The sequence below is a fragment of the Mycena indigotica genome, assembly GCF_014461135.1.
Source record: "Mycena indigotica strain 171206Taipei chromosome Unknown Mind.scaff0007, whole genome shotgun sequence".
In the NCBI taxonomy this organism is placed as follows: domain Eukaryota; kingdom Fungi; phylum Basidiomycota; class Agaricomycetes; order Agaricales; family Mycenaceae; genus Mycena; species Mycena indigotica.
In genome coordinates, this window is record NW_023503006.1 from 2,448,622 (window position 1) to 2,475,576 (window position 26,955).

The window sequence follows — 26,955 nt, forward strand, 5'->3', positions numbered from 1 at the left end:
CCAAGACTTTTGAAGTTGACTGGCCGACTGCGGCACTTTTGGCCCATCTCTCATTTCTTCCCTTGATGCTAACTCGATGCACGTCTGGCAATTTCTGTTCCTACCAATAGTATTCGGTGCCCCTACTCGTCCTGGTGTGACGGTCCAAAAATCTGGTCTGACTGTCCCCGACGAGTACAAGCAGTTTCGTGAGGAGGTCGTGCAGATATTCAAGGATAGTTACGAACCGTATCGGTGAGTGTTTTACTTTTCGTTATATTGCAGCTTGAGACCCAGGGCAGGAGACACGCCTTTGGACACGATGAGCTGGCAAGTTCTATGGCGCCGATATTCATGTAGTAAATGACCCTCCACTCAGCGACCAGTCACCAGCAGGCCCTCGGACGAGTTTTCAGCATGGGGCGCAACGGTAGTTGACTCTATGAGCACAATGGTACGTTGGTAACATTCGACTCTACCCCGTTCGACTCTAAATCTCCTAGATTATTATGGGCCTCACGGTACCTACCCCCTACTACAACTATTTGATACCTCATTGGTGAAAAGGATTACTTCAAAGAGGCTGTTGCTCACGCCAGCTCCGTCGACTTCACTTCCACCAAATCGTGGGGCACGGTCAGGTGTGTCTCGATGACTTTTTCTGCAGATCTTATATTCAACCGGGTTTCAGCGTGTTCGAGACCACAATTCGATACGTTGGCGGCCTTCTGTCTGCCTACGAGCTTAGCGATAAGAAGCATCCGGTCTTATTAAGAAAAGCGCAAGATATTGCCGACAAATTGGCGTATGCCTTTGTCGGGGTCAGCTGGCGCGTTTGCCACGATTCACCCGAGACTCATGAGCATTGAACAGCAAAATGTCATTCCCTACGGACACATAAGCTTCTCGGACAACAACCCAAAACGGGAAACAGTCGGTGTTCGGTTGTTACTGCCAGTTTCTGCTTTTTGATTGTATCGCAGACGAATATCGCGGAGGCGGGGTCGTTGAGCCTGGAGTGGGAGGTTCTATCCAAGTACACCAAGAATTCAACATATGCAAAACTTGGCGTTGGCGCTGCTCGCCATATAGCAACGCAAGAGGGTTGCCCAATACCAGGTATACTGAAATTTCAGGACCGTAGTTTTAGGCTGCTCATTCTATAAAGGCATGGCGCCTCAAAGGATAGACCCGGTATCGGGCAAGTTTGCTAACCGTTATGTGGTCCGTGTCCTTTCCTTCTCGGTAGTACAAACTGAGTGCCGCGAAACAGACTTGGGGTGGTGAAGCAGATTCATACTTCGAATATTTAATCAAGTATGCGAGGCTGAGCAATACCAAAGACAAAGTATTTGTCCAGACTTGGAAAGTGTGTGTCTGTGTTCAAGCTCGTACATTCTCTGATTCGAAACAGACCGCCGTCGATTCCTCGATTCGCAAACTTCTCCGGGTACGCTCGTTGTCCCTTCACCATTAACTGGCTTATCTCTCTAGGATTCGATCACCGGTGTCGGCGCGTATCTCGGTGAAATGGACGAGCAAGGCGAGGTTCGACATGTGTCTTCGTCCGTTCGCTTTCTACAGTCTCCCAATCCTGATCGCATCTCTTAGTCACCTATCGTGTTTCCATGCGGGCAACTGGCTTTTAGGTACGCTAAGCGTTGAAATCTGCGCTCATCTTAAGTTATATGCAGGCGGGCGACTGTTAAATAACGAGACACTGATAGAGCTTGCCTCCAAGCTAAACGATGGATGTTGGGTGCGTCAACTTCTTGGTGTACATCCCGATTTGCTCATGGCAACAGAATACCTACAACAGCACCTCGACTGGAATAGGTCCCGAGTCGTTTGCATTCGTCAGTTCTGACGGTGGGTACTCGGGCGGCGGGCACGTGTCCGAGTCCCAGCTCGATTTTTCGAAAAAGCATGGGTTTTACATAACAGACCCAAAGTACATCCTAAGACCGGAAGGTAACATTCGCATTTTTGGACTTGGTATTTAATTTGTCTGACTCCCTTTAGTTCTAGAATCTAATTTCCACGGCTGGCGCGTTACGGGGGACACTAAATACTTGGATCGTGCTGCCGCAGCCATCAAGTCTTTCAAGAAACATCTAAAGCTCCCAGGCAGACAAGGATTTTCGGACATCACGAATGTCAATGTGGACGGCGCTGCCCGATATGGTGATAAGACAGAAAGTTTCTGGTATGTGCATATCCCTTTTCATCAGCCCGTTTGACGCGATCCTAGGTTTGCTGAGACCCTGAAGTACTTGTAAGCCTACCAGGCGCTATCTCCTGCGGCACTGACGGCTCTCTCAGATACCTAACCTTTGATGATCCCAAGCATATCAGCTTAGACGACTGTAAGCCACATCTCTTGTAATGGGAGGTGCCTTACCTTGATGACAGATGTATTCAACACTGAATGTCATCCGCTCAAGGCCCCACCAGCACTTGCTTCCTACGATTGATAGTACGAGTAGAGATCTGTTTATTTGGGATTACATGTAGCATTAATATAAAATTCTGGTGCCTGGGAAATTAGGTTAGGAACAGTCTTGCCTTGGGTCTACTCCCGCGTGAGAGGAAAATAGTTTGTGGCACGGCCCCAGGTCAAAAACCTGCAAAAGTAATGCCTCCTAGCCGACTTGAACGACTGACCTCGTCATAGCATGACGTGACTACTAGTGACGCGCTCTACCAACTGAGCTAAGAAGGGGTTATATTAGCTAGCAACTGGCAAAATTTGAAGCGAAACGGCCAAGCGGTTGTCGAGATCCATCGCCAACAAATTTTTGATGGTTGCGATCAGCAGTGATGGATCCCGTGACCGATCGGTCACACTTGACTTTACAGCCCAATTGCGTTCTTCAAGTTGGTTCGTTGTTTAACATTGACAGTATGCCACATCGCGACCATCATCGTCTTATGCAGCTCATGACAACGTAATCCTCTTCTTATTGTGGACAAAGGTATCTCTGCAATAGGTCCAGTCGTTTTTGCCTTTCGTTGTCGTTGGGTCGTCGCCCAGTAATTTCACACAAGGATAGTCTTCTTTGAGGAGGAAAGCACCGATTTTCATGCTAACCTCGGTTGAATAGACTAGATGTAGGCTACCACTTTGGACGACGTTTCGCTTTCTTGTCATGTAATGTATTGCGGCCTTTCGCTCCTTTAACCGCTTGGAGATCGTCGAACTTTCTCTTCGCATATCGCTTTGCTTCCGCATCGTCCACCAACTCATCGACCAGCGTTCTTTTCCTTTTTGCTCTACTCAAATTTTCGGCGCTCGCTATCCCGAAGGGTGTTGACGACGGAAGGATGGTTCCAATCTAACACACTAAGTTCGATGGAAAGAACAATCTAAGTTCACGCACTGCAAAATATTTCGGCAAACCCTTGATGCCTTTGCCTTCCCCCTCTTCCTTCCGATAGAATCGCTTCGGATCGAGCTGGTTTCGCAGCCTTAACGATTCCACCTCTCGATACAGTCGCGGGAGGTCCGCCTCGGCTGGTGCAGGTAGGTCAAACCAGTCTGAGCCTGCGGTTTGCTTTCGCAACTACACATGTCTCGTTTTTTGAGGTAAACCAGGGTAGATAAATATACGCACTGCTTTCCGTTCGCGTTTCGTCATGGCTTTCCCTGATTTGCCTATCTCAGGCGGAGGGACTGGCGGTGCGGGAACAACGAAGGATGATGAAGCCTGTTCTGCAGCTTGAACGGCTGGATCGCGGAAAGTGAATGGGTCAATTTTACGCTGCCCAAGCGTCAAGTAAGGCTCTGGAAGGTCTGGCTTCAACGAATGCCTGCAAAAACAATGAGATAAGTAGGCCGGAACGGAAAACTCTGAACAGTACGTTTCATGGGATATATCGAGGGAGAGGATGTCGTCTTGTGAAGCGACAGCGTCGCGTGCTTTTTGAAGGAGAGAGGCGAGGTATTCTGCGGTCACTTCTGGTTCTGGAGTGGCCTTTTCTTTGCCCTTGGATGTCGACATGGTGGTGTGTCACTCCGTCACGCTTTGGTCCTTTGCAACGAATCATGGAGGCACCCAGTAGCCCGACCACTCTGCGCGCGTCTTCCCCTCTCTCAGATGCTTCGACACACTTCTCTCATCCTGCTGCTGTTCTTAAATCATCCTCGGCTTCTCTTGGATCGCACACTTCAGTCTCTTCTCCCTCCCTCAAGAAAGGCTCTCGTATGTCCAGTACAACCGCACCAGTCTCCAATCCTGGCAATATTGTCATTCCAAGTAATTCGACTGCCGTACAGCCAAACCGCAAGAGAAAGAAGGAGGAGGACGAGAATCAAACTATTGTCGAGCCCGACGTCTTGTCTAGGCCGAAGAACAAGAAAAGACAAATCAAGAGCAACATCGTCAAGTCTAACGAGAAGCTACAGCGCAGAAAGCATCGAAATATCGAGGTATCAGGCGACATCCCTGCAGAAAGTCAACCAGCGTTGAACGCGCCACGCGAAGGTTTTTTTCGCTCCGTATCAATGAGGAAAGCTCACTCAAGGTCAGATCCACCCCGGCATATCCCTATTTGTAGTCAAGACATCGCTGGCTTCGCCTGTCCACTCTGCCAGCCAATGCGATCCAACGAGAGTCTTCATAATGTCCTTGATGGTGCGTAACTTATTTAGGGTTGGCTCTTCTGACTCTTCACAGACCATGATGTAAAAGTGGCAACTCCAACGCTCAGATATTACCTCTCTTTGACGGAGTGCTCTTATCCTCCTGGCGACTATCATGAGCCGGACCCTGTCCCAAGCACCCAGTCCATGAGCGTGGAGATCAATGTGGCCGGCGACTGGGTTCGCGACACCGATGACATCAGCAAGGAGAGCAATTCTACCAGCGACTGTCTTATTCTTGATGGCCATAAATTCGCTCTCGATGGCATGTATCTTGGTGATGGTCCATTCTACCCAACATGGCCAGCAGATGGTGGTGAGTGGAGAGAGCGGCACGGAGGATTGCTGCTGAGTAGTAAGGGTAGCTGGGTGGACAAGCACGGCGAGTTACTCAATATGACAGAGGAAGACTGGCGCACCTATGAACCCGATGCCGACCACTGGTGTTTGTTCCCATCTGACGACACTGAAGATTAGATCGGCTTGTTCTATATCATCCGGCAGTTGTAGTTGTGTTGTACCGTCAAGCTGAATTCTGATTGTGTGTATACGTGGTTAAAGGAACGTTCAGCAAAACAATAAGTAGTGGTTATTTGTTGAACGCAGGAGTACGAGGAGTCACGCACCTCTGATGACATTGTCGCGACAACGTGCTCTTGTTCTCAACCACCATGGCCGGCACTGCTATGCCAGCGCCGACTGCCGACCTTCAGACAACTTGGGCCTTCCTCGAAGATGGCGTTGACCATATCATGACAAAACTACAAACTGGTGTTTCGTACTCCAAGGTGGGTCCACAGATAGTTTGAAAGCTGACTCGAGCCTTATCTTCTCCCCCAGTACATGTCGCTTTACACTGTGGCGTATAACTATTGTACGTCGTCGAAAATGTCAACGCCATCGGAGAGCAGTGGCATCGCCAATCGAAGTTTGTAGGCACCCTTGTTAAAGAAACGTACAATAACCTCTCCCTTAGCTGGCGCGAATCTCATGGGTGCAGATTTGTACAACAACCTAATCCGATACTTCGTCAACCATCTGAAGGCTCTTCGCGAGGTATCGTGAACCATCTTTCCGACAACCAGACACTCATTCACGCCCAGAAAGCCGAGACACTCCAAGACGAAGCTCTTTTACAATATTATGCGACAGAGTGGGAGCGCTACACAACTGGTGCCAACTACATCAACCGCCTGTTCACATATCTCAACCGGCATTGGGTCAAGCGGGAGCGTGACGAGGGCAGGCGGGGCGTCTATCCTGTCTACACGGTAAGTCCTCAGCTTTTCTTCTAATGTCCATTCTGAACAGAATCAAAGCTCGCTCTTGTTCAATGGAAGAACAATCTCTTTGTACCGATTCAACGTAGGAATACCAAGTTAGCCAGTGCCATCCTACGCCTCGTCGAATTGCAAAGACACGGGGAAACCATTGACCAAGGCCTGGTGAAGAAGGTCGTCGACTCGCTTGTTTTGCTGGGCTTGGATGAGGCAGATCCTAACAAGGCTTGTCTTGATGTTTACAAAGAGCATTTCGAGATGCCATTCCTCGAATCCACCGAACTACACTACAAAAACGAATCAGAATCATTCCTTGCCGAAAACACCGTGTCGGACTATCTGAAGAAAGCTGAAGAACGACTCAGAGAGGAAGAAGACCGTGTCGAGCGATACCTCAATACCGGCACACGCAAACCCCTCGTCCTCAAGTGTGAACATGTTCTCATTCGTGAACACTCGAAACTGATGTGGGATCATTTCCAAAATCTCCTCGATTACGACAAAGACGAAGACCTACAGCGGATGTACTCGCTGCTATCTCGTATTCCTGAGGGTCTGGAACCACTGCGAAAGAGATTTGAGGACCACGTGAAGAATGCGGGTTCGGCTGCTGTTGCAAAATTGGTTGGCGCTGGCGGTGACTCTCCTGGAGATGCTATTGATCCAAAGGCGTACGTCGATGCGTTGCTCGAGGTACATCATAAGAACTCCGAGACCGTCACGCGGAGCTTCCGTGGTGAGGCTGGGTTTGTGGCCAGCTTGGACAAAGCCTGCCGCATCTTTGTTAACCGCAATGACGCGACGGGAGCGTCGAATTCCAAGTCTCCGGAGCTTATCGCCAAACATGCAGACTTGTTACTTCGCAAGAACAACAAGATGGCCGAGGAAGACGACCTGGAAGCTGCGTTGAACCGTGTGGTGCGTTCATTAGTTGGCAACCTTCTTTCTACTCAGATCTTATAGATGATCCTATTCAAATATATCGAGGACAAAGATGTTTTCCAGCAATTCTACACCACAAAGCTGTCGAAACGTCTCATCCATGGGGTCTCGGCTTCTGACGAGAGCGAGGCGAGCATGATTTCAAAACTGAAAGAGGCATGCGGCTTTGAGTATACCAACAAGCTCCAGCGCATGTTTACTGGTTTGTTGTCGTTTATCTATCTCCTAGCTCCAGGCTGATTAGTATCAGACATGAGTCTAAGCAAGGACCTCACCGACCAATTTAAAGATCGAATGGCTCAGAACCACGACGATATGGACATTAACTTTAGCATCATGGTTCTCGGCACCAACTTCTGGCCTCTCAACCCCCCTACACATGAATTCGTGATTCCTGCGGAGATTTTACCAACATATGACCGTTTTTCCAAGTACTATCAGACGAAACATTCTGGCAGGAAACTCACCTGGCTGTGGAATTACTCGAAAAACGAACTCCGGACCAACTACACAAACCAGAAATATATGTTCACGACAAGCGCATATCAGATGGCCATCCTCATGCAGTACAATCGCAACGACACACTATCCTTAGCCGAGCTAGAAACAGCAACTTCGATAACCAAAGAGATTCTTTCACAAAGCCTTGGGATCCTCGTTAAAGCTAAAGTTTTGATAAACGAGGAGACTGACCAATACGACCTGAATCCCAGTAAGTGCAGAGTGCTATTACTGATCACTCTAATCCTCGTCCAGACTTCAAATCGAAGAAGATTCGCGTTAACCTCAATCAACCCATAAAGGCGGAGGTGAAGGCGGACACTACAGACGTCCTGAAGACGGTCGACGAAGACCGGAAATATGTCATTCAAGCCACGATCGTCCGGTCCGTCTTTGTGTTCTTCATCAGAGCGCTGAGGCTGATTTCGACTTGACAGCATAATGAAGGCACGCAAAACGATGAAAAATCAGCCTTTGATCCAGGAGGTCATCTCTCAAGTCACCCAGCGTTTCTCACCCAAGATCCCGGATATCAAAAAGGTGGGTTGGTCTTCATTGCTTGCCCTGCTTCTAAGAATACCATATTAGGCAATTGATCAATTACTGGAGAAGGAGTACATTGAGCGGGTGGATGGCACACGAGATACGTTTGCTTATGTTGCCTAAAGCAATTTTGGATTCTATTTACACACACACTGTACTTGTTCTTGACCACACTGTAGCATAATAATCCATCCAACGTCATCCACATGACCAAAACCAACTTGATCCCAACGTCCATGTCCAAACCCACACCTGTTTTGCCGTCGCTCAAGTCTCGTGGAAGACTGTGGAACCGCCTTGATTTCGACGTAGACAACAGACTCACCGTGGAAGCATGTCCGCTTGCATCGCTCCGACTACTGAGACGATCCTCAAAGTCGGGTCGTTGGATGTTAATGTCTGTGGTTCGAGTGAAAAGGAGTCCCCGGGTGATCCAATACGGCCAATGTTCCCTACTCTCGCTTTCATTGGTCCACTGCTTCGCATGAGAAACTGGCGACAGCAACATAAGGCCAATCGTCAGTATGGCTCTGATTAGCAAGTCTTTCTCAAGCGCTTGACGTCTCGGTGGTTTTTCCATTAATATACGCATATTAACCTCCTTGGCAAACGCCGTTGATTCTCTTGCTCCCCGACATGACGGTGTCGCTTCAAAGCACGTTTGGGAGCGCGTTTGTAGGACTTGTAGTGTCCGCAGTGTCCGTTGTCGGGTTTTATGTCCTCCGAAACGCGCTTATACCGCCTTGACAGACTCTATGGTGTCACCATTCTGCAAACGCAAGTCGCACATGCTGGAGGAGGTGGCTTGTATTGACCTTGAATGCTAGATATCTATATTACCGGTAAATCAACATGTTCGGCGCCAAGCACTTGCTCATACGCCGCAGCAAATACCCCGAGGACTCCAAAATAATGAAATGGATGGTATTTGCGCTCGTTTTGTCCGGTTTTCTGCCTCAGGTCCCGTCAGGTCGCAGTTCTGTGGTGAAATTGCTCCCATTCCAGCACAAATCGTCCGATATTCACAGAATCCAAGGTTACTAGATACAGCACATCTCGTGCTTTGCACCATTGCGGTCTATACGTGCGTCAACTCTTCTTGAAAGCGAGTAGAGAATAATTCAAAACCGTAGTGTCCTGGTACTGAATTTCAACAATCCGGAAATTCTTACCAAAGCAACTTGGTAACTTACAATTTCCGCCTTTATTAGCATTCTTGTGCTCACAACTTCTAGGAGTATCAACGTAGGTTGGATTACTCCTCGATGGCAAATGCAAACCTGCACCCAGGTCCAAACTGATCTCAACGGCCTAATCGGACTAATCGTCGAGTGGTCAGTCACAGAACTTGACATTCTGGGGCAGATTTGAACCAACTACCCAGCTTCTATGCTCGTCGCGTGTGGATAGGTTCGCAAACGGTATCACTGTACATGCCTCACTCTAAATCGAATCTTACCAGTATCCCGTAACCTCTTTTTGACTGTCTTGATTGCAAGCGTCATTCTCTCAGGAGACGTTACTTCTGACTATGCGTAGCTTGTCCTCTCTATCGTCCATTTTGGTATGTCTCCAGTCAAGAAAGGGGATTAACCATGCTCAATACTTTGAGAGGTCTCGGCATAGGTTCGTACATTCATCGGTTTATCGCTCTCCGGTCACAAGGTCCATTCTAGTGTTCACAGTTGGAAGGTACGGTCACTCCAAGTTTGGAAACATTCGCGCTGACACCGGCACAGTTTTGAGACGGATCGCAATGACTTTTCAAGCTTAGTCGTGCGTATATTGCTTGCTTGGGGCTTTAGATTCTCATCTTTTTTTACGCAGTGGGTTACTAGTGCCGGACTCGGTTCAGCGGCGGCGGCAGACCTACTCATCGGCATCTCTCTTTGCTATTACCTGTCTAAGAGTCGCACAGGGATACCCAGGTGAGTGGCTTTCCCTTGCATGTCTTGCCAGTGGCTGAACAGAGGGTTAGGACAGATAATCTGATTAGCACTCTCATGAAGTACAGTCTTACGACAGGATTCCTTACAGGAATCATTGCCTGCTGTGTCGTCATCACTGTGAGTTGTAAGCTAGCTGAACGGTAACATCTGACTGGCACCTAGTTCGGAATCATGCCGAACAACTTTGTTTATGTCGCCTTCTTCTGGCTTCTTGGAAAATGTTTGCTTCCTCTTCTATCCTAACATCGCTGACGGCTTCCATAGGCTACGTTAATTCCGTGTTAGCAGCGTAAGCGACTCGTCCCCCAGATCTTCAAGTTTCTTATTTTGGATCAGGCTGAACAGTCGCGAGGCGCTACGTGAAAGAGTTAAACCAAACACGTTCATGAATATGTCCGCTCTTATGCTTAACACTCCCACCTCGGCCAGAAGTACAGATCGGTTCAGGGTGAGCTTTTAAGTCTTGACCTGGAATCAGAAATCTAATGCTAATATAGCCATCATTGGTGGTGAATGTAGACACTCGTGTTGTCTCCAAAACTGACTCTAGTCTGCCTCCGAGCGCTGTATAATATTCATACTTTATTTTGGATTGTTGAATTTGAGGAACCAATCAGCGGTCACATGACCATGGATGGACTCAACCTCCGCGACTTCTTGTTGAAAGGACTGTCGGGAGTGCCAGGTACCCGTGAATTTTTTATTCACGTCCTTGTGTCATCTCCTCGCAAGTTCAATGGCCTCTTCCCCTTTGCTCGGCCACGTCCACGCGCTTACCTCCAAGACATTCTCGTTCTTCTTTCAGAACAAGCCACTCCCGAATCACCGCGTATCTTGGTCACTGCTATAGAGGCATCCGTATATAACATCCCCACCACTTCGTGCGCAATTCTCTACATATCCAAAGTCGATTCGACTGGACAAGCCGCCTCACCCTCCCCAACTCCCTTTCTTGTCCGCTCACTCTTGTCGTATTACGCCGATCCCGAAACACGGCCCATTTCCGCCAGTCACCTTTGGATCCATCTTTTTGCGCGGGCCCAGTCGCAATATCTTTTCCCCAACTCAGCAGACTTTAGTGGCAAAAGGCCATTAAGCGACGTGAAGCTTTGTGCATGGTGGAAACGCGTCTTGACTGAAGTGGTCGACGGGGTCAAGAAGAGAACTGACTCAACAAAGTTGTATTATGTGCTTCCGGGCTACACTCAGCTCGAAGCTGAACAGGCACTCATGCCAGTTTCCCCTCCGACTAGTGCTTCTACTTCCACTTGGAATTACGGCCACCCGTATACCCAAACGGAAATCCCGCTCCCTTGCCCACCACCGCCAGACAAAACCACCCACAATCTTGGTCATTACATACCCACGTTCGATGACGATCCAAAGTCGCGGTTCATGGACGAGATTGGGTGTGACGAAGAGGTTATCCGGTCTCCCCCGAAGAAGCGCGCTCGAATAAGCGTTGAATCGGATGTGCCGAATAAAGTAACCGAGAAGGAAGTGTCCGGAGAGTTGGCCAAAGTATCGAGCGACGACTTCTGGGAGCGAATGTCTTTCCGGCAAGAATGCGTCGCTGGGGCGGTCACGGGATTTTTCATTGCTGCTATCTCTTGCAGCAGCAAGCCAGAAATATCCCAATCGCCACTCGCACCGTCACCAGGACAGGTGTCGAGCCAACTGAATAAACGAATTCTCACCTCGTTGATGACTGGATTGGAGTTTTCGACAGTCGAGCGTGCAATCAAAGCTACAGAGAGCTTGGAAGGGTCTATAAAGGGACTCTGTGAACGACCAGTTACTACCAGTCGTATTGTCTCTGATCGGCAGACGCCAGAGCCTGAACCACGAATGCTTCTTGCTCCACCATCTACACCCCCTCCAAGACGGCGACCCGGTTCCAATCTTCCTGACATATCACCCAACCCATTCCCAGAACCGGTAAACTCACTCGAGACATTCGAATCGCATATATATGGCTCAATAAGAGTCAAGAATGCCGCGCAGGCCAAGCCTCTAGCAACGGCGGGAAACACGCCAGTCACTGTGTTGGCAGTAAGGAAGAAAAAGAAACCTGGGGCATGAATGGAACTGAATGGTAGCTTGGCAGAGTGGCTTGATGTAGGCACATGGGGTCAAACAACTCGTAACAAGTATCGTTGTTGTGGTACGAGCAAGCGTGTGATCTTTAGTGTAACCCTGTCAGAGTAACACCTTCAAACTCTTCTTTCATTTTACTTCCCGCTCCTGAGGGCGGTGTTGCTGCCGCTAGCGCTATGGCTACGACCTCACTCCCTTCGTTCGCTCAAGCGTTCAGTGATCCAAGCATGGGTAGTATATCCTCTGGCAACAACTCGTTGCCTCCCATCCAGCATCGACGCGCAAAGTCGCCTGTAGAAAGTAATGGGAGAAAACGAGCAAGGGCAGAAATCACGTCGGTCGAAGAGCAACCAGAGCCCAAGTGCGTTGTTCTTGATTGGTGAACGGACGGTAACTAACGGAGCTCGAAAGTGGAAGAGTGAAAGAAGAAGATCAAGAGGAGGGGGAGGCCTCTTCGTCGAAAAAACGACGTCTTGGACTTGGGCTCAACACGAATGTGAGGGCCAACTCAGAGACAACCCCCATATCGCCCGTTGTCATGGGATTCGGTTATTCTGTGATGCGCGACAATCCAACTGCGATTGACCAAGTCCGATCGTCAATCTCTGCTAAACAGAAGCAGAAGGCTTTGATTGAGCAGCGGAGAGGGAGCACGGTTGGCATTGATGAGACAACTGGCCCAACGCCTCCACCACCTCCCCCTCAACACTCTTTGCCAGCCCCTCCAATCAGTTTTGCTCGGCGCAGAGCAGAACACCTAGGGGGTAAACGCAAACCGGCCGACATTATCATCAGTCCCCGTGAAGCCCATACCAAGGAGCAATTCCAACCCGCTATCCAAAGTGCTCCTCCAATACCACAGGCTGGTCGTTATCCCATGAGTCTTCCGCGTCTGCCGCCTGTCATGGGTACTGCAGAACGAAAGGTGGCTGGCATTGTACCGCCAACACCAACCCGACTTGCTATGCAGCGCCATCACAGTTCGAATGCTATTCCATCTATTTCACACCCGAATACGAACCCAACAACAACCACGCGCTCTCCTCCCGCTGCCTCAGTCCCGATTTCATCCACTCTGGTACCCCCCACACCCACCTCTCTCCAACATGCGACTTACACTGGCGATAAAGCGGCATTCCTCGCGCCATTTGAAGTATTCTACGACGCACTCAACGACTCGAAGCAACTCAAAACCTGGCTGGGGGATCAGCTCCAAAAGTCGAATGCCCTTATCCAGAACCTTACGCAACAACAGGAGAAGCTTAATGACACTGTCGAGCTTCTGGTTGAGCGTAGAATAGCGCCCATGCGGTCAGAGATGACAGGACTTTATCGCAGGGTCGAAGAGTTGGAAGAGGCACTTCCGGGCTGCGACAGGGTCTGGACGAAGGCAAAGCGTGGATTCGGGAATGCAGATACCAAAAGGCAAAAAACCCGTTCGAAATGGAAACATGTTGGCGGCTGATTACACATTTCCGCCTCGTCCACCAGGGGGACCACGTCGACCAACTTCTCCCACTTACGATTCCGAGACGGGTTCACCTGCGCCATTTGACTCGAGAAGGTTGTCAACATCCGCAACCAGGCTCGATCCCCCACGTGCCCCGAGTTTCGAAACTTCTTCTCAGCGAAACACACACTCTACGCCACCTCAGGGTTTCCGTGACAATCCGTTGTCCCGTTCACCCTCTCACGGCAGAACTGTGGCGGCTGAGAAGCCAGCATTGCCACGCACACATAGCTCTTCTCAGCCAGGCAGTCGTGGTGGCTCTGCCTCGCCAGAAGTCAGCTGAGTTCTTTCTTGATCCATTTTATCTTGGACGGTTACCCTACATGTGGATTCATTTTCTTTTTTGGATTAGTCGCGACGATAAACTGTCTCATGTAACCCTCGTTGAATCAAATGTAAGCAACTTACCAATACCATCTGTGCGGAACACCTCCAGAATGACCAAGCACGGATGTGAAGTGTCATATTGTCGGACATCTTCGTCATGGCCTTCCTCTTTAAAACAACGCGTCGACTCCAACTCCTAAATCGCACTTTCCATACAACCACTACTACCATGGCTCCACCAATTAAACTCCACACTGCTGGAACACCCAATGGCAAAAAAATATCAGTGTTCCTCGAAGAGCTCAAGGCTGCCTACAACACAGACATCTACGAGTACGCATTTGGTTCTTTTTTCTCGACCCGCACTACACGAATAACCTTTTGTCTAGATACCAAAAAATCGACATGTCCAAGACCGAACAGAAGGAGCCCTGGTATATCGCGTTGAACCCGAATGGCCGTATTCCAACGATTGTCGACCGCGCCAACGACGACTTTGTGGTGTTTGAGACAGGCGCGATTTTGCTGTACTTACAAGAGAAATACGATCCGGACAACAAATTCGGCTTTAGTGGGTCCAAGGAGAAGAGCGAGGTGCTTCAGTGGCTGTTCTGGGCCAACGCGGGACTGGGTCCGGTGAGTGGATAGTTTCGCGTTGTTGACTTTTCTAACTTGTGGTGTATAGATGATGGGGCAGGGTGAGTGCTCTTGACGAGAAGAGAAAAGATCAGTACTGATAAGATTGCAGCCGGCCACTTCCTTTCAGCTTCAGAGCAGATTCCCTACGCCCAAAAGCGCTACATTGACGAGACCAAGCGGTTGTTTGGCGTTCTCCAGATTCGGTTGAAGGACCGCGAATGGCTGGTTGGGGACAAGTATAGTATTGCGGACATCAACGCGTACACGTGGGTTTCTGGACATGCTTGGCTCAAGATCGAGTCGTTGGATGAGTGGCCTGACTTCAAGGTATGATGTTACCCTTCGTCAATTTCAAGGGCACGACTGATCATAGTTCAGAAATGGGTCGAGCGCATCAAGGCGAGGGAGGCAGTCAAGAAGGGAACTACGATTCCTTGAGCTCGAGAGTACTGTAGTTGGAATATGTAACCCTGTCCACGAATGTCACATATCACGCACCGCGTGACATAAATTTCATGCTTCGTTCTCTCTCCCTCTTCGTGTCTGGCGGGACACGAAACTATGCCTCTGGGTCAGCCAAACCAAAGCGGTTTCCCCATGGCGGGAAATACCCGCGCCCAAAGCCTCGCACTGCGGAGCGCCCTCCGTACCGGGCACCAGACCCACTGTTAAATAACCCGAATGCAGCAGTCACTGAGCTCACTAGCAAACTGACTTTCATTCACCGACCACCCCCTACCGCGCCTTCTCCATTATCGCTGACGACAAATCCTGTTTCTCCGCTACTCCGACCACCCACGACACCCAAGAACGAGGCACTGCCGCCAGCGGTGCGGAAAGCGGTAGAGAGGCCGAGAGCCTCTGAGGAGACGATGGCGGAAATAAAACGACTAAGGGGACTCGATCCAGAGCGTTACACGTCGGGAGTCCTCGCTCGCAAGTTCAATGTCACTCGTGGATTCGTCCAAGCTATTGCGGCGTTGAAGAAGAGCCAGAGGAAAAAGAAACGGGCTGCACAGGAAGCCATAGCCGTGGCTGCGAGGGAAAAGTGGTCAGAGAAACACTCAATGACAATGGCCATTCGGGCAAAGAGGAGGGAGTTGTGGTAGTGTGAGTGCTTTTTTCTTTCCCTCCGTCCTGCAGTTTTGGTGCTAAGCGTGTGGTTCTAGGCATCTAATATATCCTCTACATGTAATCCGTCCACATCCAACGTATCAATTTTCCAGCGACATATTGTGAACCTATGGTTGACCCCAGGGAGGAGAGGCAGACATGTTGCTCCGCCACATCCACCCGTCTTGTTCATTGGAATGAGAAAATAGACTTCTTTCACCCGAGAATGGAGCAAAGCCATGCTACACATAATGCAAGGCTCGTGGGTCGTGAAGAGAGTCAACGAGGTAAGAAGGTAGTTTTGACCATTCTGCCGTTCATCGAGTTCAGAAGTTGCTGTCTTTGCATGATGGTCAGCCAGATTGCGTATTGCGTTGAGGACGGCATGACGGAGCGGATGTGATGCGCTCTGTCGGGTGTCGTACCCGATGAAAGATTGTTCAGCAGGAATTAGAGCTGCGATTGGTAATTCTCCAGCTTGTTTTGCTTTATGTGCTTCGTCGACAACTCTTTTCATCGACTCCCAAGCCCACCGCGTCTTTTCTCGCGTCCAATCTTCAACTTCGCCTTTTTTTCGTGGTGCATAGGCCGTGGGCCACAATGCATTTTTTAGGGCGAGTGATGGTAAGGTCAGCGCTACAGATGCGGGCACTGGAACTTGTCTGGAAGGATGGGGCAGTCCAATGTTAGAGGGGAGTTCTGGTGGTTCAGCAGCAAGACTGAGCAGAAAGGTGTTGGTCTCTGGTGTTTTCCGTACGCGTTTGAGATGACCCAGTTCTGGTAGATCGAGGCCGGAGCGATGAAGCCACTTCAGCATGGCTCCAATTTCCTTGGCGTCGGGTACGTCCACAACCCATGCTTGCACTTGCAATGATTCAGGGTTTTATAATGAGGACTAAGTGAAATCATACCTGAACGGATACTTTCAGGAGTCTCTTCTTCCGGAGGTGGCTTAAATCTTTCAAAGGGTAAATCTTTTTCTGGGATCATGTCGCCTGCGTTTCCTTCCCAGAAACTGGGCAACGATGTTGTCTCCAGGCTCGATAAACCGCCCCAACCATCTTCGATTGCCACGTTGGTCGTGTTGTGGGCTTGGCCGGCAGGTTGGAACCAAAGCTTGCTCCCATAGTAGATGCAGAGCTCTTCGTCTTGCTCAATTGCGCGAGTGGTAGTGTAGATGATCATATCAGAATCAGGTTGGATAGTGTAGGAGACATTAGGAGTGTCGGAGTGGTTGAAGAGAGAGCCTAGCTGGCGCATATGGCATATAGCACTTTTGTCCAATAAAGCGTTTGTACTCACCGAGACCTAGCGCCAGCGCCATCGACCCGTTTTTCCAGTTGAAAGTGTAGTGGTCGAGGATTGTATGTTTGCCATGCGATTCCCATTCATCCTTGGAGAATAATAAGACAGGACTTGTCTCGATGAGAGTGTGTGCCGCGATCGGCTGGTTGGCGACGAGCCCTCTGCCTTTTTCGACTGAGTGGGTAACGCGAAGAAGTGACATAAAATTGAAACGCGTCAGGACACGTGAAGACACGTTGTTTCTCTTTTCTTTCCTCTCTTCAATCCATGTAGCATGCCTCCACCACGCCCGCTTCCCTCTACACCTCTGCTCGTCGGCCTACTCGCGATTGCCACGTGGTTTGTTGTCCGCCCATTTGTTGATCCTTTCCCGCCGCTCCCGACGCTCTACACTTCTGTTGGCTTCTCCCTCTATGCATTGTTGGCAACACTCTATGTGATACCTGCGGTCGGGCCAGCATTCATCCGCGCAAACTTAAAGGGTGTGGATCTCCTCAAGCTCGATAAGTCACCAGTGTAAAACGAAGCTCGTTTTCCAATCGCTTGTTGTCTGACAATATTCTCAGACCAGAAAGTCAGGGACTCGTCTGCGCGTCGATATACATCCTCCTACTCATATTGTTCATCCCATTCGCTTTTTCGAATGCGTTCTCCAGCACAATGTCGGCAAAAGGCCCTGAAGGCCTCTCTGTCATTGAGTTTCCTCATTACCAGGCATGCTCCCTTGCGATTGGTGTGGTCTTAAGCTGATAATCGTTGAATAGCTCTCGGTGTACCTATCCTCACTGCTTTCACTCCTCATTGCGACTGTTCTTGGGTTTTTGGACGACGTATTCGACATTCGTTGGCGGCACAAAATCCCGATTCCCATCATCGCATCCATTCCGCTTTTAATGGTCTACTATGCAGAAAAAGGCAACACAAATGTGGTTGTGCCACTTCCGTTGCGTTTTTTATTTGGGACGTTGGTCAACCTTGGTTTGTTCGTTGTTCTCCACAAACACACAACCTTAACAAGTGCAGGCCCTCTATATTATATCTACATGTCGCTGCTTAGCACTTTTGCGACTAACAGCTTCAATATCCTTGCTGGAATTAATGGCTCCGAAGTCAGCCAGGCGGTTATCATTGCTCTTTCGGTCATACTTAACGATCTACTCTATCTTCCATGGCCGCTTGACTTCCGGATACCCCTCCACCTTCTCGGTAGTCATACTGAGGTCGAAGTTGGAGGTGTGTGGAGCGCAGGAATGGCGTATGGCAGCCGGGAGCTCGTTGAGCGCCATTTGTTCAGCTTATATTTCATGCTGCCACTATTAGCTGTCTGTTTGGGCTTTATGTACCACAACTGGTACCCCGCAAGAGCATTTCCTGGCGACACCTTGTGTTATGTGACGGGAATGGCTTTTGCGGTTGTTGGAATCCAGGCCCATTTCTCCAAGACGCTTTTGCTCTTCTTCCTTCCCCAGATCTTCAACTTTGTACTATCTTGTCCGCAGCTATTCGGATTGGTTCCGTGCCCAAGACACCGTGTCCCCAGGTGGGCTTTATATTACCTTATAATTGTTTCTGATGGCGGCCACAGAATCGACCATGACACCAACTTGCTTCATCCATCCCAAGCATATTTTGAGAAATCTCCATCACCGCTAACGACAATGGTCCTTCGAATCCTGGCGGCACTTGGCTTGGCCAAGTTAACGCCGCATCCAACCACAGGAACTATTGCTTCGACAACAAATCTGACCATCCTCAACTTTTTCTTGGTCCGCTTAGGGCCGATGAGTGAGAAGAGGCTTGTCCAGACGTTAATGGGTGCGCAGGTTGCAGGGAGCGTATTGGCGTTTGTGGTTCGATATGGCCTGGCTGGGCTGGTTTACGATGGGAATAGACGCTAGATCGGGGGTATATAGCCGGTGAACCGGTGCAAAATGGCAAAATAATGCGTGATTCCGAATTCGGATCTGGGAACGGATGCTTGCGGATGACATCACTACGCGAAACCTGCCTTTGCTGCCTGTTTATGAGTAGGGTTGCTGGCGGGAGCCCGTGTCGGCGGAGACCGCAGTGGATTTAACGGCCAGCCGATGGTCTGGAGGCCGTCGCAAAATAGAAAACCCTAAAGTCTAGGCAAACAGCGGGAAATTCGGAACGGCCATCAAATCGGGCGAAATCACGGGCAACCGAGATTTAGGGGCTAATTACAAGTTCTTCCGGAATCAAGTTGCTCCATCCCGTCTCTCTCTTTCCTACCACCATGTCCCAAGAGCGCGCTAACTTTGCCCGCGAGGTCGCTGAAGTCGAAAAGTGGTGGAAGGTTGGTGGTTATGACAACTTCCTTGACCGGAGCTTACTTGCCGATGTTGTAGAGCCCTCGATTCGCCCGCGTTACTCGTCCGTACACCGCAGCAGACGTTGTTTCCAAGCGCGGAACGCTCCCCATCCAATATCCATCCAATGCGCTAGGCCAGAAACTCTGGGGCCTGCTCTCTGAACACGCCAAGCGAGGCACACCCTCTCATACCTATGGCGCGTGAGTGTCTAACACCTCCTCGCTACAGAAAGCCATATTCTTCTTTAGCCTCGATCCGGTCCAGGTCACCCAGATGGCAAAATACCTCGAGACTGTCTATGTCTCGGGCTGGCAGTCGTCAAGTACCGCATCGAGCACGAATGAGCCTGGCCCTGATCTCGCTGACTACCCCTCCAACACTGTCCCCAACAAAGTGGAACATCTCTTCATGGCGCAACTCTTCCACGACCGCAAACAACGCGAAGCTCGCTCCAACTTGTCGGATGCAAACCTTGCCAAGACCCCGTACATCGACTATCTCCGCCCCATTGTCGCCGACGCGGATACTGGTCACGGAGGGCTCACTGCAATCATGAAACTGACAAAGATGTTTGTCGAGAAGGGTGCTGCTGGAATTCATATTGAGGACCAAGCTCCTGGAACGAAGAAGTGCGGTCATATGGCAGGAAAAGTACTTGTCCCGATCTCAGAGCATATCAACCGTCTTGTGGCCATTCGCCTCCAATACGACATTATGGGTGTCGAAAACCTCGCCATTGCGCGAACGGACTCCGAAGCGGCAACTTTAATCACGTCCAACATCGACGAGCGTGACCATCCTTTCATTCTAGGCAGCACAAACCCATCGCTACCTCCACTAAACTCCGTCATGGTGGAAGCTGAGCGCAAGGGAAAAGTCGGTGATCAATTGCAAAAGATTGAGGATGACTGGATCGCTGCCGCCAACCTGCAATTATTCCCGGCAACTCTTGCCAATGCTCTTTCGAAACAAGGTGTTTCGGCGAGCACAGTCGACAAGTTCATCAAACGAGTCGCCCATGTGTCCTATCCTGCTGCCATTTCTATTGCTCAAAAGGAATTCGGGCTGAAGACGGTACCATACTGGGACTGGGATAGCCCTCGAACACGTGAAGGTTACTACCGATACCAAGGGGGAACTCAGTGTGCCATCGTCCGCGCGGTTGCCTTTGCGCCATACGCCGATTTGTTGTGGATGGAAACCAAAAGCCCAATTCTGAAGCAAGCTCAAGAGTTTGCTGCTGGTGTGCATGCCGCGCGGCCAGGTCATTGGCTGGCTTACAACTTGAGCCCTTCGTTCAACTGGGATGCTGCTGGGTTGGGCGAGCAGGAAATGCAATCGTATGTTTGGCAACTAGGGAAGCTGGGTTTCGTCTGGCAATTCATCACGGTTTGTTGTTCTCTTCAGGTTTCCAGTGCTTGCTTATCAAGCTTATAGCTCGGTGGATTGCATTCCAACGCCTATATTTCGGACCTCTTCGCTAAGGAGTATGCGAAGACCGGTATGAAGGCATACGTGGAACTGGTTCAGCGCAAGGAACGCGAAATCGGCACTGACGTGTTGACGCATCAAAAGGTGAAAAGATGTCGCTTCCCGAGAAGTGTTGTCGAGGCTAACCGGTTTTTTTCAGTGGAGTGGAGCAGACTACGCCGACAACCTAATCAAGACGGTGACTGGAGGTGTTTCTTCGACTGCAGCGATGGGGAAGGGTGTGACTGAGTCGCAGTTTGCAGCAAAGTTGTAGATCTCTCATTCATATAGCATGGACGGATGGCATTTTTGAATCTGTGATAACGTCAACAAACTTACGCACATTTTTGAGCGGCAAACAAGACAAGAAGTCGAGAACGGTGTGCAACGAGGTTAGCTCGTGGAAATGAGGCTGGGAAAGCGATGAGCCTAAGTTAGAGAAGGGTAAAGCAAGAAGTGATGATTGAGAGTCTCTGTGAACATGAAGTTAGCCGAAAACAGACAGGTCCCGCCAATACCTTGTCCCTTTCTTACCCCCACTATGAAAGCATGGGCTTTTTCACATCCAGAAAGGACGAGCCCAAGGAGAATACCCATTTCCGCCCACCTATACCCGTCGAAACTGGCTTCAAATCCCTGCGTTCGCGACTCCAAGGAGTGAGTGGGGCCAAATCTAAAAGCTAAGGGTCCATCTCAAACGACTTGTGTTTTAGTATGGCCGTAAACGCGATTCACCTCAGACTATGTTCTCGCAGCCGAGTTCGGTTGCCCAGACGTTGTCGCCACCCATTGCCACCCCCATCGCGAATCGACAATTGCAGCTCAAGCTCAGTTCATCCTCACCAGCCTTGCGTAATCCCAATCCCGCTCCGAACAATAATTCGAAACCAGCCAAGTCTAGCAATGGAAGCATGGCAGCAAACGCAAACAGACGTTCAATGCAACCGCCTTCTTCCTCACCAGAATCGACTGATACCCGCAACCCCGCATCGCGCTCCCGTGCTCTTGGTACCAAAACCTCGTCTTCGTCGCTTATTACGCCCCCAAAGCAGTCGGACAATATCACGTTCGTCCACGGTTGGTTGAATTCCATTGTTTGAACTAATTCGGTTCCCAGCGCGACCCTTGCCCAGCGGTTGAATGAGCTTGCTGTAGCCAACTCGGAGGGTCTACTCGAGTGTGTCCTCTTTAGCACGAATAACGGCAAACTAGTTTGACATATGCTTCTAGCGACGACGAGTATCGCCTGTTGAGGCAAGATCTTTTCGAGCGGTTTACGAGCACCAATGTTGTCCCCACCGAAACCCCCGTTGTACCTATAGCATCTCACCAACGCTCTGTCCGTATATCCACTGCAACAACGGGCAAACGACGTGAGCATAACTTCCAAGGCCATTCTCTTCCAATTGATTGCTCGCAGCCTCGATAGATTCCGCTCGTGTATCTATTTCCACTTCCTCTAACTTCGTCATTGACCGGCCAACGACCTCTTACGCTCCTTCTACCAACTCAAGATCATCCATTTCAGGGGTTGCAAGCCTCTTTCGTCGCGCTACTGGCCGCCAGAGCTCATCTCGAGATGACGCTTCCAGTGTGTACTCCTCGACTTCAGCCGTGGGAGAGTCGGCTGCCACCCGAATCAAGCGTCTTTCCAAGAAGAAGAGTAATTCATCTCTGAATACTGATCGCGGAGACGCAGTCTCTATTTCGTCTCGTCGGACTGGGACTTCACTCGCGTCGCCAGTCGAACCGAGTGGTACCGCCCCATCAGTTCGCTCAATACGCAAGCTTCCTATGCCTCCCTCATCATTTCCAACTCGACTACCTGGAGTTGAAAGCAGATATGCGGGGATGAGCGCCGATCCGCCACCAACTCCTGGCGCAGATGATCCGGAATCGGCACAAGCACTGCGCAAGGAAATCCAAGCGGTCGAAGCTGAGGCTCGCAGATTATTAGACGCGTTTAACGGTCTGGAGCTATCTACGCTTACTAAACATCGACGAACATCAGCAATGGGCCCACGAGATTCTGTAGCCACACTTATTCCTGGCCAGTCTCATCAACACTCTCTCAATGTCAGCGATACCGCCTCCATGCGGTCAGCAACTTCGGCTGGGACATCGGCAAGTCGAACCAGTCGGCACAAAGCCAAAGGGCCGATGTCTATGCATGGCTATAGCTCGCGTTCTGATTCAGGCTATGCCACAAGCTCATTGCGTGGTGGAACGCTTGACCGCAAAAACTCGGTCTCTAGTATGGGTTCGTCGCGGTTGGGTATTGGGCCGCGAAGGGCTGCAAGTGATGGTACAACCAATCACCATTCTGGTGGACTGGCTCCACCAGTACCACCCTTACCGCTTGGAATGTCACTCGGCCCAAGTAGTACAAGCACAACGAGTTTAGTCAGAAGCACGATGGGTGTGGTGCATGAAGATGAGCCTATACTCACTGTGGATCTGGACGAGGAGCGCGCTTTCGGACAGGAGATGGATGATTTGCGGAGGAGAAGGGAGGAGGTGGCGGGTCGATATGAGACTCGCCTAGAGTATTTGAGGGCCAAGCTAAGGGGAGCAGAGTTGCACGAAAAACTTATGTCTAGGTGAAACATATTATGTGGATACGTGACGCTTCATTTCAGGAACGGCTTTCCGTTACTCGAACAAACGGAGCGAGTTCAGGTTAGGTTTTAAACCCACTTTTTTTATGCGGCATGTCCCAGCCATCATATCTACATCAGCTGGCATGGGTGAACACTGAATTGGCGATGAAGCTGACGGAATGTTCCGTCGGTCAACAGTTACAGATCAATTATCTCAAACGGGGTCAGCTGACTGAGGGTTTTGACATTATCATATGCAACTCTTTTAAGTGGCGCGTTTGTGTTGCATTGCTTGACTCTCCACCACCATCATGTATGCTCCTGGTGCCATTTTTCTCCTCAAGAATGGTCTCTTATTAGGTATACCTATTGTCTGCTCTGCCGCACTGGTCCGTCAACTGGCCGAATACTTCTTTGCGAAGTCAATCCCAACCTGGGCACTGGCTGGGGCAACTGTCGCTAGTTTCCCCCTTTATCTTGCCCTTCGTGTTTGGATTCGTGATATCCGTCATGCTCGCGCTGCAGCAGCGTTGGGAGCCCGGGTAGCGCCAACGTCCGACCGTGGAAAGCTCCCAGGAAACCTCGACCTACTGGTTGAAATGATGGAAATTTGGAAGAACGGCTATCCGGGTAATCTTTCATGGCCTTGTTGTTGACGTTGTACTAAGACTAACAGGTGACGGACTCCGCGAGACTTTGGAAGAATGTGGGCCAGTAGTTGACCTGCGTGTTATGTTCGACAACATCATCATGACCGTCGAGCCCAACCATATCAAGCAAATCTTGGCTACTGACTTCAACAACTACGTCAAAGGTAGCCTCCTTTCAAAGTTACGGACATTTCCTCCAATCCTTAGGCGAAAAATTCCAATTCGGGATGCGCAGCGTCCTTGGCGTAAGTATTCGTAGATTCAATGTCAAGACATGGTGTTGATCTACTCTATCCAGACTGGTGTTTTCAACTCGGATGGTAAAATACACTACACCCTCGCATTTCATCTGAAGCTTCTCAGGCGACATGTGGAAGTTCCATCGCACTCTAACGCGTCCATACTTCAGTCGGGACAGGATCAGTCATTTTGAGACCTTCGACAGGCACGCTGACCAGGTTATTGCCCTCATTAAGAACCGTATGAAGACCGGCTACGCGATCGACTTCCAGGTTGGTCAAAATTTTGTCAACCAAGTCACTCCCAGCTGACTTTTCAGGATTTGATCGGTCGCTTTACCATGGACTCCGCTACTGAGTTCCTCTTTGGCTCTTGCGTCCATAGCTTGCATGCAAGCCTACCCTTTCCCCATAATGCCTCATTTGTCGCACCCGAAGCTGATCCCGTCCATGCGCGGGTGGCCATGGAATTCATGGAAGCTTTCAACCAGACTATGTGGCATACTGCGAACCGCGCCAGAGTCGGATGGACTTGGCCGTTAATGGAGATGTGGTACGACAAAACAGCAGCCCCAATGGAGATCGTCAGCGCGTACATCGACCCAATCATTAAGGACCGTTTGGAGAAGAAGCGCGTCGCTGACGCTCTGAAGCAAGATCTAGACAAGAAAGAGCTTGAAGAAGACTCTGCTGAGAGCATGACCCTCCTCGATGACTTGGTGGGCATGACCTCTGGTCTGTCTCTTTCCTCTCAGGTTCGGCTGTTGTGATTTTACCGTCTCCCAGACCCCAAAGTTATCAAAGACGAAACGTTGAATATTATGATCGGTCCTCCTTATCCTTATTTCCACCCGGAATGTTACTGAAGTGGTATGCAGCCGGCAAAGACACAACGCAGTGGACGACAACAGTGGCACTGTACTTTTTGGCCATATATCCTCATGTCACCACCCGATTACGCGAGGAGATCCTGCAACATGTTGGACCCACTCGCCGACCCACCCTCGAGGATATTCGGGACATGAAGTACTTGCGCGCGGTCATTAACGAGACGATGAGACTTTATCCCTCTGTGTATGATCATCTTCGATTTGGTTTATGACCCAGCTTGACTCATGTTACCTTGCAGACCTTTCAACGTCAGGTTGGTAAAATTCCTCAAGCAATCCTGACAGTTTTGACTGGCATATCAGGGAAAGCATCAACGAAACAACCTGGCCCTCACCCGACCCTACCCAGAAACCGATTTACATCCCAGCAAAAACCCAGCAAGTTTCCCCTTGGATATCGAACTTTTGTGTTATTAACGTTGCCCAGAGTGCCCTACTCCGTTTTCTTGATGCACCGACGCAAGGACCTTTGGGGCCCCGACGCTGAAGAATTTGATCCTGACCGCTGGCTTGACGATCGTCTCAAGAAATACCTGCTCAAGAATTCGTTCCAATTCCTCCCGTCAGTAGTCCCCCCCCTTTCAAGCACACTGTTGACTTGATACTCAAGTTTCAACGCCGGTCCACGCATCTGCCTCGGCCAACAATTCGCATATAATGAGATGTCGTTCATTCTCATTCGGTTGTTGCAGAACTTCTCCGAGTTTCATCTCGACACTGAGGCGTTCCGGCCAGAGACGCGACCAAATCCAGACTGGGCGGCTTTGGAAGGCCGCAAGGCCATGGACAAATTCCGTCCAAAGATACATCTGACGATGTATGCCGAGGGCGGAATCTGGCTGAAGACCAAGGAAGCGACTGAGAGCGCTTGAAGAACGAAGAAGTGTAAGTGTTTCAAATTTGTACGATAGTCCTGTTATTGTCGTGTACAATGAACCAAATAAAAAAAGCGAGTGTGCCAGAGAAAGTCCCTTATATAATACAGTTAGGCACCAGTGGAAACAGGACGCGAGCGAGGGTTGCGTTCCGTGTACTGGCTGCCAGTCTCTAAGTCTCGTGGCAAAGCAGGAATCCATTGCCCGTGCAATGGTTCGAGCAATGCGCCGTTTGCGATGATGAAGGTGACGCTAACTCCAGAAATCAAAGTCAGAGTGAGCCATGCCAGCCAGGAGAAGGCGACGATGGCGGAGAGGACGCGACAGGCCTCGAATTCAGAGCAGAAGCCGAGGTTTCCCCAGAAAGTCTGTGATGTAATGATCAACGGTGAGTAGGGGGGGTATCAACAAACGTACGGTGGCGATAGATGTCCCAACGATCCAGAACAGCCAGATGATAGCCAGGCCGACGAGCTCGCCGCGGAATGTCGACACGAGGTTGCCCTCCACACGCTTATGAATGGTGTAGATGAGGAAACTGGCCCACGCCATCGACATCATTGAGGTCACCAGCAGTTCCACAATATCTGGGTCTGGAAGATGGAGTAAGTACACTGGGTGACGGAGAGACGCGTGTCGAGGTCTTGCCATAGAAGTTCCTCCCTGTCAGGGTGGTCAGTCGGCGGCGAAAGTGACAGAGCACTGTGGCACACCTCTGTTTAATGGATCGCCACGCGGCAAGTTGTTTGTGTAGGCAAGTCGAGCAATAGCTAAGAAAGTTCAAGTCCCGCGAGAATCAAGGTGGCATAGTACTCACTCAAGCAAAAGACGACGAAGGAGAAAAATGCAAAGACGCCATACGCAATCTTCCGAAGGGTTGGCAAGTCAAAAGGCATGGGGTAGGCGTTCGTCTGAATGAATTATTGCAAGCACCTCGCGGTCAACGCAGGAGAAGAGAGAGAGAGAGATAGAAACGTGGGAGCCTAACGCGTAACTCGATATATTATTTGAACAGACACCGCCGATTCATCGCCGAATGTCTTGACGACGTTTATTTTATTGTTTGATGGC

The 26,955-nt window shown here is 50.1% G+C and overlaps 15 protein-coding genes across 15 annotated transcripts; 12 read left to right on the forward strand and 3 right to left on the reverse strand.

The window, feature by feature from the left end:
* Positions 1 to 67: 67 nt before the first annotated feature.
* Positions 68 to 2,453, forward strand: MIND_00853200 (alpha-1,2-Mannosidase; the record flags this gene model as incomplete). Its single annotated transcript, XM_037365195.1, has 19 exons — positions 68 to 234; positions 282 to 309; positions 359 to 433; positions 483 to 500; positions 547 to 620; positions 671 to 800; positions 853 to 912; positions 963 to 1,098; positions 1,148 to 1,203; positions 1,253 to 1,348; positions 1,394 to 1,429; positions 1,474 to 1,544; positions 1,591 to 1,628; positions 1,674 to 1,738; positions 1,785 to 1,950; positions 2,002 to 2,185; positions 2,231 to 2,254; positions 2,302 to 2,345; positions 2,392 to 2,453. The coding sequence occupies exons 1-19, from the start codon at positions 77 to 79 to the stop codon at positions 2,451 to 2,453; spliced, it is 1,521 nt and encodes a 506-aa protein (XP_037218437.1). The 5' UTR covers positions 68 to 76.
* A 642-nt stretch (positions 2,454 to 3,095) lies between these two features.
* MIND_00853300 (rRNA-processing protein fcf2) lies at positions 3,096 to 3,980 on the reverse strand (the record flags this gene model as incomplete). The annotated part of the gene is made up of 3 exons (XM_037365196.1): positions 3,096 to 3,314; positions 3,360 to 3,542; positions 3,594 to 3,980. 3 exons carry the CDS (start codon positions 3,978 to 3,980, stop codon positions 3,096 to 3,098), a joined length of 789 nt encoding a protein of 262 aa, XP_037218438.1.
* A 44-nt stretch (positions 3,981 to 4,024) lies between these two features.
* On the forward strand, positions 4,025 to 5,098 carry MIND_00853400 (uncharacterized protein; the record flags this gene model as incomplete). The annotated part of the gene is made up of 3 exons (XM_037365197.1): positions 4,025 to 4,463; positions 4,509 to 4,613; positions 4,656 to 5,098. The coding sequence occupies 3 exons, from the start codon at positions 4,025 to 4,027 to the stop codon at positions 5,096 to 5,098; spliced, it is 987 nt and encodes a 328-aa protein (XP_037218439.1).
* Positions 5,099 to 5,292: 194 nt separating this feature from the next.
* MIND_00853500 (CULLIN-2 domain-containing protein) lies at positions 5,293 to 8,010 on the forward strand (the record flags this gene model as incomplete). The annotated part of the gene is made up of 10 exons (XM_037365198.1): positions 5,293 to 5,409; positions 5,462 to 5,549; positions 5,598 to 5,677; positions 5,725 to 5,892; positions 5,941 to 6,819; positions 6,865 to 7,045; positions 7,094 to 7,555; positions 7,600 to 7,729; positions 7,782 to 7,884; positions 7,933 to 8,010. The coding sequence occupies 10 exons, from the start codon at positions 5,293 to 5,295 to the stop codon at positions 8,008 to 8,010; spliced, it is 2,286 nt and encodes a 761-aa protein (XP_037218440.1).
* A 513-nt stretch (positions 8,011 to 8,523) lies between these two features.
* MIND_00853600 (uncharacterized protein) lies at positions 8,524 to 10,408 on the forward strand (the record flags this gene model as incomplete). The annotated part of the gene is made up of 17 exons (XM_037365199.1): positions 8,524 to 8,585; positions 8,638 to 8,668; positions 8,715 to 8,971; positions 9,021 to 9,071; positions 9,123 to 9,221; positions 9,272 to 9,297; positions 9,350 to 9,387; positions 9,427 to 9,451; positions 9,502 to 9,513; positions 9,564 to 9,579; positions 9,627 to 9,663; positions 9,715 to 9,815; positions 9,866 to 9,953; positions 9,999 to 10,056; positions 10,101 to 10,125; positions 10,173 to 10,284; positions 10,334 to 10,408. The coding sequence occupies 17 exons, from the start codon at positions 8,524 to 8,526 to the stop codon at positions 10,406 to 10,408; spliced, it is 1,113 nt and encodes a 370-aa protein (XP_037218441.1).
* A 58-nt stretch (positions 10,409 to 10,466) lies between these two features.
* On the forward strand, positions 10,467 to 11,918 carry MIND_00853700 (uncharacterized protein; the record flags this gene model as incomplete). The annotated part of the gene is made up of 1 exon (XM_037365200.1): positions 10,467 to 11,918. The coding sequence occupies one exon, from the start codon at positions 10,467 to 10,469 to the stop codon at positions 11,916 to 11,918; it is 1,452 nt and encodes a 483-aa protein (XP_037218442.1).
* Positions 11,919 to 12,109: 191 nt separating this feature from the next.
* Positions 12,110 to 13,398, forward strand: MIND_00853800 (uncharacterized protein; the record flags this gene model as incomplete). The annotated part of the gene is made up of 2 exons (XM_037365201.1): positions 12,110 to 12,294; positions 12,345 to 13,398. 2 exons carry the CDS (start codon positions 12,110 to 12,112, stop codon positions 13,396 to 13,398), a joined length of 1,239 nt encoding a protein of 412 aa, XP_037218443.1.
* A 529-nt stretch (positions 13,399 to 13,927) lies between these two features.
* On the forward strand, positions 13,928 to 14,847 carry MIND_00853900 (Glutathione S-transferase C-terminal-like protein; the record flags this gene model as incomplete). Its single annotated transcript, XM_037365202.1, has 5 exons — positions 13,928 to 14,103; positions 14,160 to 14,406; positions 14,456 to 14,468; positions 14,519 to 14,736; positions 14,788 to 14,847. The coding sequence occupies 5 exons, from the start codon at positions 13,928 to 13,930 to the stop codon at positions 14,845 to 14,847; spliced, it is 714 nt and encodes a 237-aa protein (XP_037218444.1).
* A 77-nt stretch (positions 14,848 to 14,924) lies between these two features.
* MIND_00854000 (60s ribosomal protein l20) lies at positions 14,925 to 15,518 on the forward strand (the record flags this gene model as incomplete). The annotated part of the gene is made up of 1 exon (XM_037365203.1): positions 14,925 to 15,518. One exon carries the CDS (start codon positions 14,925 to 14,927, stop codon positions 15,516 to 15,518), a length of 594 nt encoding a protein of 197 aa, XP_037218445.1.
* Positions 15,519 to 15,574: 56 nt separating this feature from the next.
* On the reverse strand, positions 15,575 to 17,029 carry MIND_00854100 (Histone-lysine methyltransferase Set7; the record flags this gene model as incomplete). The annotated part of the gene is made up of 3 exons (XM_037365204.1): positions 15,575 to 16,386; positions 16,434 to 16,769; positions 16,825 to 17,029. The coding sequence occupies 3 exons, from the start codon at positions 17,027 to 17,029 to the stop codon at positions 15,575 to 15,577; spliced, it is 1,353 nt and encodes a 450-aa protein (XP_037218446.1).
* Positions 17,030 to 17,101: 72 nt separating this feature from the next.
* On the forward strand, positions 17,102 to 18,725 carry MIND_00854200 (UDP-N-acetylglucosamine--dolichyl-phosphate N-acetylglucosaminephosphotransferase; the record flags this gene model as incomplete). Its single annotated transcript, XM_037365205.1, has 5 exons — positions 17,102 to 17,343; positions 17,394 to 17,541; positions 17,592 to 17,805; positions 17,851 to 18,367; positions 18,413 to 18,725. 5 exons carry the CDS (start codon positions 17,102 to 17,104, stop codon positions 18,723 to 18,725), a joined length of 1,434 nt encoding a protein of 477 aa, XP_037218447.1.
* A 359-nt stretch (positions 18,726 to 19,084) lies between these two features.
* MIND_00854300 (Isocitrate lyase) lies at positions 19,085 to 20,904 on the forward strand (the record flags this gene model as incomplete). The annotated part of the gene is made up of 5 exons (XM_037365206.1): positions 19,085 to 19,144; positions 19,197 to 19,360; positions 19,409 to 20,549; positions 20,598 to 20,735; positions 20,791 to 20,904. 5 exons carry the CDS (start codon positions 19,085 to 19,087, stop codon positions 20,902 to 20,904), a joined length of 1,617 nt encoding a protein of 538 aa, XP_037218448.1.
* A 218-nt stretch (positions 20,905 to 21,122) lies between these two features.
* On the forward strand, positions 21,123 to 23,234 carry MIND_00854400 (uncharacterized protein; the record flags this gene model as incomplete). Its single annotated transcript, XM_037365207.1, has 5 exons — positions 21,123 to 21,287; positions 21,344 to 21,696; positions 21,748 to 21,807; positions 21,861 to 22,003; positions 22,051 to 23,234. Exons 1-5 carry the CDS (start codon positions 21,180 to 21,182, stop codon positions 23,232 to 23,234), a joined length of 1,848 nt encoding a protein of 615 aa, XP_037218449.1. The 5' UTR covers positions 21,123 to 21,179.
* A 307-nt stretch (positions 23,235 to 23,541) lies between these two features.
* On the forward strand, positions 23,542 to 25,881 carry MIND_00854500 (uncharacterized protein; the record flags this gene model as incomplete). The annotated part of the gene is made up of 12 exons (XM_037365208.1): positions 23,542 to 23,860; positions 23,907 to 24,044; positions 24,088 to 24,125; positions 24,179 to 24,200; positions 24,244 to 24,392; positions 24,440 to 24,854; positions 24,906 to 24,947; positions 24,998 to 25,193; positions 25,249 to 25,263; positions 25,313 to 25,427; positions 25,474 to 25,571; positions 25,620 to 25,881. 12 exons carry the CDS (start codon positions 23,542 to 23,544, stop codon positions 25,879 to 25,881), a joined length of 1,809 nt encoding a protein of 602 aa, XP_037218450.1.
* A 113-nt stretch (positions 25,882 to 25,994) lies between these two features.
* On the reverse strand, positions 25,995 to 26,780 carry MIND_00854600 (uncharacterized protein; the record flags this gene model as incomplete). The annotated part of the gene is made up of 4 exons (XM_037365209.1): positions 25,995 to 26,252; positions 26,302 to 26,547; positions 26,596 to 26,654; positions 26,702 to 26,780. 4 exons carry the CDS (start codon positions 26,778 to 26,780, stop codon positions 25,995 to 25,997), a joined length of 642 nt encoding a protein of 213 aa, XP_037218451.1.
* Between the last annotated feature and the right edge of the window lie 175 nt (positions 26,781 to 26,955).